Raw genomic sequence first — 12,487 nt, forward strand, 5'->3', positions numbered from 1 at the left:
AGGCTGTAGAGTCCAGTGCCTGCAAACTACAAATGGTAACCAAAGGGTGGGCTCTAAGTCTACTGTAAGATTACAATAGTCTCCAAGAGACAGACAGCGCATAAGACCTAAAAGTCAAGCCAAGTTAAAAATGAAAACGAACAAACATCAAGCAGAAGGTACTTCAGGTATGGAAGCAAGGTTGAGGCTAAAAGGAACACACTAAATATGCTCACAAGCGTTACAGATTCACACTGAATCAGCTGAAAAAGAAATAAGTAGAAAAAGCCCAGCAGGCCCATCTAATCAGGCCATTTCCCAGAGTGCTGTAGAATACTCTGCCACTGCTGTGATGACTTGTAATGCTATCTCCACGCTCTTTCCTAAGAGGAAGCAATCCAAGTAGTTTCTGGCATTAAAACTCAAGATCTTCCAAATACAAACAACCTCCTACAGGGCAGGATCCATGCCCAACTTAGGCAACAGGTGTTCATGAAGGTCACAATCAGTTCATGTGGCTCACAAGGTGTTCACGCCCATGACAGAGGTTAGGAAATAGTGCTTAGCAATTTGAAGAGAAATGATAGAAACCAGGAAGACTGGGCCAACAAAAAGTGTTAGGTGGCCTCTATGGCATCTGCTTCTAATTAAGGTCGATGGGAGATGCTTATTATGATCTGGAAAAGATAACACTGCCTGTAACCTGATTACTGGACACTTATTTTCTTTTCAGAGGCATCAGCAGGAATATGAGAATGGCACCTTATTTTTTTGCATTTGAGTTGTGCACATAAAAAATCAACGTTAAATTAAAAGCAATGCACCCTGGCAAAGTTAAAATCAAAAGATTAATAGTTTTACTTTTTCCTGTTCTTGCTAAGCCCAATTGCGTCATTTCTATTTTTTCCAAATCAGATTTTACTGCAAGATACATTGCTATTCTGTTTAGGTAAGAATTTAAGATCAGTTACTGTGGGAGTGGCTGCAGCATCAAGATCATTTATCGCAGGCATGGCTAAGACCTAGACCAGGCTTCTTAGAAACAGATATTGCCCTCTAGATTAGCTTCAATGCCTGTGGGTAAAGCATTCAGATAGGGGAGGGTGGTTGTGACACATACATTTGTTATAGTTTGAAGGACTTCAATTAAGGAAGCTTTTAGAAAATAAGGGGCCATTTGTTTCATGGAATTACAATAGAATATTGCATTTATAGAACACTAGTAATATCTGGCACATTCTCAGTGCTAATGAGATACTGGATATAGGCAGTGCTACTACTTCATTCGCAAAAGGTTCCTCCAAAAAACAAACACAAAACCATTGAAATGGCTACCAGATTTGTGATGCAGACTGAAAAGTCAAGTCCATCTAAGCACGACGAATGATTATTTTGTACTCAAATAATGGTAACTATAATTAGCATATTCTAAAACAACATGGAAATGTTCTGTCCCCGTAGCTGCACCATTTATCGTAAGCCTGTGATTGGTGCTGCTTACTAATCTTAATAACAAACAGAAGGGCCTGCACGAAAATACATCCCTCCTCAAAATTATGCCTCTTTTTAGTGTGGGTGCACATAGAATTTAGCAGCACTCCTTGCAGTCTAATATAATGATTTGTTTGCTATTTCCAGAGTTTCTTGGTGGTCTGGATGAGAAAGACGTACCTGCACTCTCTTCCTCATGTCCTGCAGATGCTGTTCCAGCATTTGCTGTTTTTCGGTCACCACAGCAGCTGTGGGGTGAGTTGCTTGTCCACTCTGCAAACAATAAGGTTAATGAGATTGTAATTTAATTATGTGGATTTCAGACAGAAAACAAAGGAATCTGGAGAAGTGCTGGGACCAGTGTGCCAGCTACGATGTTCTGTAATCCTTGAATCATGTTTTATCTCATACCATTTTAGGAGTGTACATGGTAAGGGGACGCCTACAATGTTCGACTGCACTTTCTGTATAATAGTTCTTTGAAGTGTTATTTCTTGGTACGGACTTTTTTGTAATTTTATTTTTTACATTCAATAGAAATACATATACGTCTAAAAATTATCACAAAATGATAAACAGTCAGTGTTTAATACTTTAAAATTCTGGTCGATCATAAAAAACGCCATTCAATTTTTAGGGACTAAAGCTGCAATTCTCTAGTCTACATAGTTCTGTCGACTGTAAAACACCTGTTTAAGTATCAGTGGTGTGCAATGTTGATGAGCAAGACTTGCATACCACACTGTGCGGTTGTTTTATATGCATTTTTTATATGAGAACTGCATAAATAAAGATGCGGGGCAAAAATGTACGGGGGGAGGGGGGACGGGGGAGACAAGCGAGTAGTTCCGGGTTCAGGGCCCCGACTGCTTGTGACATTTTTTGTTTATTTTAATGGTGTCAATACCTGGACTGGAATTCACGGTCGTCTTTCTACACAATTGTAAAAATAAATGTACCTATTTTAGAACAGTAATCTGGAGGATTTTGTTTTTGGTTGACCCCAGTTTGAGATGCGAAGAGGCCCTCACAAGGCCCGAGCTCACTAACCTGGGCGGCGGTGGCTGCCGTCTGCAGCAGGCGCGACTCTTCCCATAAGCACCGTGCCACGATCCGAGCTATTTCCATGGGCTTTTCAAGGTATCGGCTCTAGAAATAATTTACAAGCGAGAGAAGATACGTAAAGGGTAATACGAGCTCAGGTCCACTTACATCTCATCGCAATTAATTGGCTAGTGTATGACAGCTTGAAGACTTGTTATGAGTGTCACGTGGCGAGCTGCACTCCTGCAGTACCAGTTACCTCTTCAAGAACAGTGATGAGCTCAGCATGTTCTCAGTCCCCCACCGCGCCCCATATGAAAGCCCACTCCTTTAACATCACTTATTTATGGTCACATGCTAAAGATGAGCTATGAGCGCAGCATATCCTTTGTTCCTTCCCCAAATTCCTCAAGAAGCGTGTCCTGTAGCCAGCTCCGCTTCTGTTAACACCAGTTATTCTTAGTGATAAGTGGACGCCCAGCTATGAGCACAGCATGTTCTCCTCTCCACCTCTAGCTTCCCACAGTAATGCACCTCACACCAGCTGCACTCCTGCAACACCCGGTCTTTTCCATCATCGTAACCACAGAAAATAGAGGCACTTCCTGACAATCACACAATCAAGGGCAGTGTGCTTGCAAGAGATCTTAGGATGAAGTTGTGTGGTCGTAAAGCGTCCTCGGGACAAACCCGAATGTTGGGTTTCCACAGTGTGTAATGTTTGTACCTTTCATACATCGGGGCATAACAGTGTCACATTCATTGAACTATGCAAATAATTCTCTACCTTCTGACCTACAAAGATAGCAAGATCTTCAACTAATTCAACTTTCTTATGTTACCTGATGGTGACCAACCAGTCACCATTTCAAATCTTAAAGTGATTTCAGAAGGCAAAACTGCAGTTTTACACACTATATGTAATAAACAAGCATTGGCAAATCGAATGGGTCTCACCACGAGAGACCTATTGACTCTGGCAGTGCATTTTAGTCATCTTGTACACCAGTGTGGATGCTGTTTAGCATGGCTAAAAGTTAGTGGTGTGGAGTGTGGTAGAGTGTCGCAGTATATCAGAGAATGTTGTGGAGTGTCAACGTGGAGTAAGGTGTCAAAGTGGAGTGGCAAAGAGTAGCACAGAGTGTTGTAGAGTGGAGTATCAGATTAGAGTGGTGTAGAGTGGAGTGAAGTAGAGTGGTGTAGTATCACAGAGGAGACTGTTATAGAATGGAGTATCACGGTGGAGTGGAGTACAGTAGGGTGACGTGGAGTACAGTAGAGTGGGGTACAGTGTAGTGGTGCAGAGGAGCGTAGCATAGAATAGAGTAGCACAGAGCGGCATACAGTTGAATGGCATGCTGTGGCATTCAGTACAGTGACATGGAGTGGACTAGAGGGACGAGATTAAACTTGATTGGATTAAGGTGGAGTGGAACGGATTAGACTAGATTTAAGTGGAATGCATTGGGGTGGATTGGATTAGAGTAGATAGGACTGGGTTAGAGTGGAATGGATTAGAATAGAGTACATTTGAGTGGAGTGGAGTGGAGTGAATTAAAGTGGAAGGAATTAGAGTAGAGTGAATAACAGTGAAGTGGATTTGAGTGGAAGGAATTAAGAGTGGAGTGGATTAAAGTAAATTAGAGTGGATCGAATTAGAGTGGAAGGAATTAAAGTAGAAGGAATTAGAGTGGAGAGGATTAGAGTGGGGCGGATTAGGGTGCAGTGGAGTGAATTACAGTTGAGTGAATTAGAGTTAAGTAAATTAGAGTGAAAGGGAGTACAGTGGAGTGGATTAGACTGGACTGGATTAGTGTGGGGTGGATTACAGTGGAGTGGATGTGAGCAGAGTAGATTAGAGTGAAGTGGATTGGAGTGGATCAGAGTAAACTGTAGTGGGGTAGACTGGATTAGGCCGAACTGGATAACAATGGAGTGGATTGTAGTGGATCTGAGTGCATTAGATTACAGTGGAGTGGATTGAATTATAGTAGAGTGGATTACAGTGGAGCAGGTTAGAGTGGTGCGGATTAGAGTAGAGTGGATTGGGTTAGATTAAATTACAGTGGTGTGGAGTAGAGTAGACCTGAGTGGAGTGGACTAGGCTAGAGTTGAGTGGACTGGATTTGGAGTGGATTAGATAGGAGTGGATTAGAATGGAGTTGACTGGAGTACAGTGGAGTGGAAAAGAGTGGAGTGGATTACAGTGGATTAAAGTGGACTGGGTGAGAGTGGAATATGGTGGAGTGAATTAGAGTGGACTTGGTTGTAATGGAGTGGATTAGAGTGGAGTAGATTAAGAGTGAATTTAGAGTGGAGTGAATTAGATTGGACTAGAGTGGAGTGGAGTGGACTGGAGCGAATTTCATTAGAGTGGAGTTGTACAGAGTGAAATGAAGTGGAATGGATTAGAGTGGAGAAGATTAGAGTGGAGTTGATTAATGTGGAGTGGAGTGGAGTGGCATCAACTGCCCATTCTTGTTTCTTAAGCTATTCAACACTGCTGCATCATTCAGGCCTCCCCTGTAGCAAAATTCCAGTGGTATTGCCTAAACAGAATGTTCAACATACAAAACATTAACCCAACAGGCTACGACCTCTCTTCAAATGGCCTTGTCATTATCACTCTGGTATAATTTGTGAATGCACAGGGGCAGCGACCATAACGTGACTGACTGTCAGCAAAAGTGACTCATGGCACTGAGTCCTGCAGCAAAAAAGAAATAGACAAGAAAAAAAATCACTTTGCAGCAGGCAGTGGGAGTTTGTGGAGGTGGAGGGGGGGAGTAGCACCTCAATCCCTTTGGAAGCAGCAGACCGTCGCTGATTAAGTTGAATCAATCTGTGCTTGGTCCATGTACCTCAGTAAGCTTAAGAAGTGATGTTTCGCCTAGACTAGTCAATTAAGCAGGCTGCAAATAAGAGTGACACTAAACTGCACAAATTTAAGCAATGGGCATGCTCCAAGCTCTTTTTGTAAAAAATAGTGTATCGCAAGCAAACACATGCTTTTGCAGGCTCAAGCCAAAAAATGAAGTGTTTATGCAGAGATTATGTACTACAACCTAAACAAAAGATGAAGACTCCTCCAACTCTCCAGGCCTCATAAATGTGGGCAGAACACTCATGCTAGTAAGCAGATTTTTAGCTACTACTCTCGCCATCACCACCTTTTGCTTTTCAGAAAGCAATCCTAAGGCAGGGGGTACTATTTATACTGCCTACTATTTAAAACGAGGTGGAGTATTAAATAGAGAAGCTGATAATTGATGCATTAAGCAATGATCACCTGGATATTCTGGTCTTAGTCATGGTCATCCAGACTTAGCGGAGCCCGGCTTTAGGGCAACAAATTTTACTGCATTTACCATGATGCACTGGGCCTAGCTTTTTGTTGGAATGTGAGGCAGTATGCTCCCTTTTTTGTTCCAGAGTCCCATGACGGCTCCCTTGAACTAACGAGCTGACGAGCTTTGGTTTGAGGCACCTGTGCGCCAGTGAGTGGTACATAAACCTGAGAAGAATTTTGGCGCATTTCAAGCAACCCCATTTACTACGCTGCTCTCTTCTGATGACGGGCTAAACCCAGAAACATGTGTCCAGAGATAAAGAGCACTTGCTGCACCTACTAAGGTGAAAGACTTTAGATCACTTTTATCAATATAAAACGAATTTGACGGCATTTACCATGATGCATTGGGGCTAACCTTTTGCTGGAGTGTGAGTCAGTCTGCTCCATTTTTTGTTCCAGTGTTTAAAAGCTATACTGGCAGTCGGAATTTTCCGGTGAACAAACTGGTGGGTGTGAATCCCTTCTTGGCAAATCTTACCCATCCTCTATGTATGCTAGGGTTCCCTTATTGGTGTATAGCCAACCTTTTAATGCAGCTAAAGCTTGAAGCTTTCTGTGACTGAGGTAAAACTAGCAGTGTAGCATAACCATCTTTTCATGTTACCAAAACAGAGTTTGGCTGCATTCAGTAACAATCTGATTAAAATCCTTGATGCAATCCAGAAACGCATTTGGAAGCTATCTCTGCCAGTGCCAGAGGCCATACCTATTGATCTCATTTTCGACTGAGGCCAGAATTTACTGTGTGGGTGCATCATTTCCGTTGAGTGGACTGGGTAATAAGCAGTTCCCTCCAGATTCACATGCCACTAAAAACACACTCCACCCCGCTGCACTTTCCAAATATATTTCAGGTCACTACAGTCAAGGCAAACATGAGAAAATGCTAGTTTTCTGTGCAAGGACCTCCAGAGAGCTGGCTTTCCTCTCCTCTACCGTTGACTACTCTGAAGAAAGAGGAGGCAACTAGGGATTAGCATCGGTACCTCAAATATCCCTCCTGCAAGATCTATTTTACTGCTTACATCACTTTTTAAAGTCAATGTCAAACCCATCTCGATTACATTGCTTTCAGCATGTCACACCACAACTTTCACAGTCAAATTCAAAGTCATTCTCAAGTTTGTGTTCGGTGTTATACTGTATTGTAAGTGCATTCTATCTGGATCCTGTTCCGCACTGTCAACTACACTAAGGTTTCCAGACCTCTCAGAAAGGAGACATTATTCATGAATTAAGTGAGCATTCTTATTAAGGGGAGCTAGTATTACACTTACCTTTTCCTTCTCTATTAAGTGATCTTCACAAATATTTATGCACACTAAACTGAAAAGCAAGCTCTTCATGTACAAAACAAAAAAGGATCGAAAACAGACTTCCATCTACTCCAAGATTGAACCAAAAAGATTACACAGTCACTTGCCCGATTTTGGCATCTGTTTTGGGTTAGGGTTTAAAGAGTGTCTTGGGAAGGTGAGAACAGCTCGCCAAGAAAATAATAGCCCTATTTCTTAAGAGGGCTGTAGAAGCAGCGTTCTCCCAAATGGAAAGGTGCATAGGTTTCCTATAAATGGTTTAATTTGTTTTTTTGGTAGTGCCGTATTACACAGTATTAACCGGTAGCAGCAGGGGGTTCAATCTTTTTCAATAAAAAGAGCTACTTCTGATCAGCGAAAATCTCTGTGAGTTACTAAAAATAACACATTAAGCAACATTACAAAAGTGATCAACCTATGCCTCATCCATAAGTACACCGGGGAATAAGGCAGGTTAACGATAATAACACCATAAATTGTTTTATAAATATGGAATGCCAATTAGGTAACAATCATCCCAACAAATGCCTTCATGCACAGAACATCAGCAGCAAGTCTCTGTAGCTCAACAGGATATATCATTTAGGTTATCAGCTTTTCATTTTCTTAGAAATGTAAATATGTTTGTCTCAGAGTACCAGCTTATCTGTTTCTAAGAATAAACACATTTGCTGTCAAAAGCAAACTTTTGAAATCGGGTAAATAGCCCCCAGAGCCTCCAAGCACAAGCTTGATATTTTCTGAAACAAATAAACAATATTCCACCATGCAATGCCAGTTTTTATTCAGCTTTTCGTTTTCATCAAGTACTTGCCTGGAACAACTGCCTCAAACAGATTCTGCCTCTAATGGCTAATTTTTTCCATCACATGCGAGAAATGGCGACCGCAATAGTGCCCACAACATTTGAAGGAGTGGACATGTAATGACTTGGATGCCCCAAATAGGCCACCAAGAACATTGTTTTGCCCAGGATGGATAGCATAATCTCACTGATGGCCACAATCAAACTGAGGAAAGCCAAAATATATACAAAATTACCATCGTTATGCCAGAGGTGGACAGCATTATAAGCTAGGGGTGCCCTAAATTAAGCCAGAGACAGCAATATGAAACAGAACATGGCTAAGATGAAAATTGAATCCAGCAGAAAAGACTTAAATTTGCAGAGCAGAGTCAGCGGATGATAGGATGGCTTTATTCTGAATATAATCTGAGACTTTGAAGCACAGTTTTGTGCCTGTGTTGTATATCTCTGAAAATCATTCTTGAACGAGTTGTTCCCAGGTACTGGTATGAAAAACAGATTATTTCAAGATGGACTTCAGTTTCAGGGGGTCTTGGACATACATGCATGGATGGTGGTGAGACAGACCTTCAAAAAGGTCAAAATGAAATCTAGGAGGCCTGTAGGTACTGACAGATGTCATCCACTAGTGAATACGAATGTCATTCTCCAAGAATAAAATCCCAAGGGACTTCATAAATAGATTGAAGATCAGTGGTGAGAGGATTGAAGTATTAAGAATGCCATGGTAAATGAGGTGGTTTCGGCTCTGGAAGATCCCATCTAGACCAACTGAGTTCATCATGGTCCCGGTGGCCAAAAAGCATTTTTCTGGCAGAAAGTTCTTCTGTTCTCCCCTAGGACATCAATTTTACTAAATCATCAGAAGACAACTAAATAGATGGCAATTTCTAAAATTAATGTAAGCTCCTTGCAGCTATCAATTCCTAGCAGGTAGCACAAAACATGCATGTGTTCCACAAATAGATACTGTATAGCACATACACTCAATCTTCATTAGGATCTAATGTTCCTTTAGTAGTCTAGATTCAAAGTAGTTATAATCAACATGGCAAACTTTATTATCAACATTCCCAAGATGGTGATAACCTATGACGAAGTAATCTAACCTCTAACTTTCCACCCCATAAAGCCTGTTATCATGGATGCCACCCAATACTAATAGGCATTAATCTACTGTACTGTAAGACAAATAGCACTCGTCTCTTTTACTCTTTTCTGACATTTTGTTGACTATAAAGAAGGTTACAGATTTCCTTAGGTCTTGCACTACTGAAACCCCAATATACCAATTCAGGAGTTAGTAGCAGCATTAGTTTAAAAGTGCCCTGGAACTGTATAAATATTCACCTGACTCAGATTTGGTCTCAATCTTTTGCAACAGTTTGCATTCTTAAAAAAAAAGTATTTGGAACAGGTCACCCAGCAATGGACTGCCATTATCGTCCTGTTATACATGCCCATTTCTTCTAGGGTACATATGCATCCATGGAGATACAACTCACCAAACCATGATACAAGAATACTTAATAATAATGATGCTGATCAAAAAGCAGAAAAATACAACACTGTATGGCTCGAGAACATAACATTGAAATTTGCAAAATATTCTAGTCAGGACATCAGCTAAAATAGACTAGTTAAACTGTGTGAGCAAAAATGATGGATTAATCTCACCTATGCATCTTGGAATCAACATCATTCTAAATATAAAACCGTAATCCGTTTCAAATTGAGGATTTCTCTTACCTGCAGGAATTGCTTGATCTTCCTGAGATTGTGCTGATAGAGGACATTGGATTCCTGTAAGAAGCGGCTGTACTGCTGGTCAATCTCGCCCAGGAGGTTATGAAACACCAAGGTGGCATGGGACTCCTTGCTAGCAGCATACGCCCTGTTACAGGAACACATTATTAAAACACTTAGAGTACGTTTCGACAGGAAAAAGGAAATTGAATTCTACTTTGGAACATTTTCATCCACAGAAAACTAGAATAACCAACCTGAATGACCACCAAGTCGTTTTGTTTGGTTTTATATTCAAGAAATATTCTATAAGTAAGCCAGGAAGAGAATGTGAATAAAAAGGGTTGTTCCAATTGTGGTCTTTCAAAAAGAAAGGCATGCTATTTTAAAGAACGTGTTCCCTTCTTTAACCCCTGCAAATAATTACCATGAAATAATGACAGACTGATGTTTACCCACTACCCCCATTTAATGCACACATTACACACAAGAGTCCTGGCAAAACCTCCATCAACACTGATGCCTACCAATTAATAATAACATCTGTTATTTAACAGCAAGACAACCGCGGTGAATGATATGTTGCAAATCACAATTCTTAAACAGGGCAGACTGAACTGTGACGTAATCTTCAAAACCAGAGTGAGAGGGTACCAGATCCCATTGGTGCTGCAAAGTCTTACTAATGGCCAAATGGACGCTGGGTAACTATGTGTAAAATACCATGAAATGCTGGTGTTGGGTTAAGGACCATCAGCTTCATCATGGCTAGTGCACCTAAATATTGGATGATCTCACTGCCGTTTATATGCTGGAAGCCTATATATGAGAATATGTAGATTTGTGGACTTTTTTAGCATTTTAATTGACTATATATTCGTACAGTTTGAAGTTGTAGAGCATCAAACCAAAAAATAACCTATGAGAGTATTCTATATTGTAATGTTATTGCTGTCACCTACCAATCCTGACTCTCGATCCACGGTGCCAAGAACTGGCGCAGTTCCATTGGAAAACTATCGCTGTACAGCTGGTGCAGCTGCTCCAGATAGCGGGTATCAAGCTGTTGCAACTGATTCCACTGCGCCATGGTAACAACCTCCGCTGTACCCCTAGAAACAAGAAAAACAAATTCCTCTTTACAATTTGAGCACAAATCCCCAGCTCAAAACCATGGCATTTAAAATGTGATGGACAAATAACGTCTAAACTAATAGGGCGAGAAGAGAAGGGACATTTATGGTGAAGGTCTAAACAGCATTTACATCACATTTGAGAGCAGGGCAAACCGACCAGGCAGTGTTTTTCATCAGTGTTGCATTTGTCAAAATTATGTTATAAGGAAAAATAGCAAAAGACAGTGACAAAGCAAAGTATCAGATGGACTGTGGTATGTTGTTTTTCTGTAGCAACCAAACTATTATTGATGGTTTGAAATTCGGTTAGCTTGCACAATGAATATGAACAGTGCACATGCTTGTAGGTATCATCATGTCACATTGCCAGCCTAGGGTAATTCCTAGAGTGCTGGCAACATAGGTCAAGCAGACAAGAGTGCTGGGGTCCACCCCTTAGCACTTATGGCAGGAATTCTTCCTCAAAAGCAGTTGTCTGGGACATTCCGTATACTCAGAGCACTTAAGGGGCATCCTGCTGCCAAGTCTTACATTGTCAACTAAGAGCTTTTCGGGAAATTCATTGATGAAGCAGGAAGGACAGTCACTTTGAATTGGAAAGGATGTAGCAAAGGTGGGATAAATAACATATCAAAAGCTTCACAGGATCTCTCTTGGACATGGCAGGCCAAATGACTTACATTTTGGATGATCATATCTCCAGGATGGCCCTGCTCTGGACCATCCCCTCATCCAAAAAAAGCCAACAGGGGGAGATCATTTGTGTCTGCCCAGACAGTTAAGGTCTAAGCTCTGGCACTTCCTAGCCAAAGAAAGGATAACCAGTAACCCCCCTAAATCTCTGAAAAAACGTAAAGCTGCATACCTTAAAACATGGTATGTCAGAAGCAGATTATTATATGTACCAGAACGCATAAGCAAAATGTGATCCTATCTTCCATTTTCTTTAGAACCCACACTTTAACTCAATACTGTGCTTCACCTACCACCATTTTCATTTACGTTCAGCTCACAGGTAAGAATGCTACTTTTAGTATCAGAACCAGTACCAGTGGTAGCATGAGAAGCAGCCCTAGCAGTAGAACCAACTTTAGTTGCAGTAACAGCAGAAGTACTTGCAAGAGTAAAAACGTGTATATGCTGTGATAGGGCTATCACTACAGAATTATTTATAGAATGATGAGCAGTAAGGGTACAAATCGTATTAGTAGGGAGCACTGGGAGTAGTAATCATAGTACTGGTGGCAGCACCAGGAGGTGTAGTATAAGTGGAATTAAAGGTAAGCTTGTAGGACTGACGGTAGCATAGGATCAGTAAGGTATCAATATAAGTCCCAACATCAATCATGACTATAGTATTGGAAGTAGCAGTAGGACCAGTAGTAATGCTTGTAGGAGGTCAGGAGTAATCCTAGTCAAACTACCAAAGAGTAGTACATCCATATTTACTAATGTGGGTGGAAATACATGTCAACTGCTGCAGGAACAGGATTTCCAATTACTTGTCTAGGGGCAGGAGGTAGAGGATCAAAGTACAAAACCTGCTGAAAGGGTGCGAGGAGGCAGGACTGACAGGAGATGACAGTGGGAGACATTTGCTTTTGACAAGGAAAAT

At 41.2% G+C, this 12,487-nt stretch overlaps 1 protein-coding gene across 5 annotated transcripts in view; it reads right to left on the reverse strand.

Moving 5' to 3' along the window:
* STAT3 (signal transducer and activator of transcription 3) overlaps positions 1–12,487 on the reverse strand; it is a 408,239-nt gene that overhangs the window by 214,785 nt on the left and 180,967 nt on the right. For all 5 annotated transcript variants that reach the window (XM_069237699.1, XM_069237698.1, XM_069237700.1 and 2 more), the window contains exons 2-5: positions 10,699–10,848; positions 9,740–9,884; positions 2,521–2,619; positions 1,651–1,743 (exon numbers count right to left, since the gene is read on the reverse strand). In XM_069237699.1, the coding sequence (XP_069093800.1) occupies positions 1,651–1,743; positions 2,521–2,619; positions 9,740–9,884; positions 10,699–10,826 (465 nt within the window). In that variant the 5' untranslated portion in view covers positions 10,827–10,848. The remainder of the gene's footprint in view (positions 1–1,650; positions 1,744–2,520; positions 2,620–9,739; positions 9,885–10,698; positions 10,849–12,487) is intronic.

This window comes from Pleurodeles waltl, chromosome 6 (genome assembly GCF_031143425.1).
Source record: "Pleurodeles waltl isolate 20211129_DDA chromosome 6, aPleWal1.hap1.20221129, whole genome shotgun sequence".
Lineage (NCBI taxonomy): Eukaryota > Metazoa > Chordata > Amphibia > Caudata > Salamandridae > Pleurodeles > Pleurodeles waltl.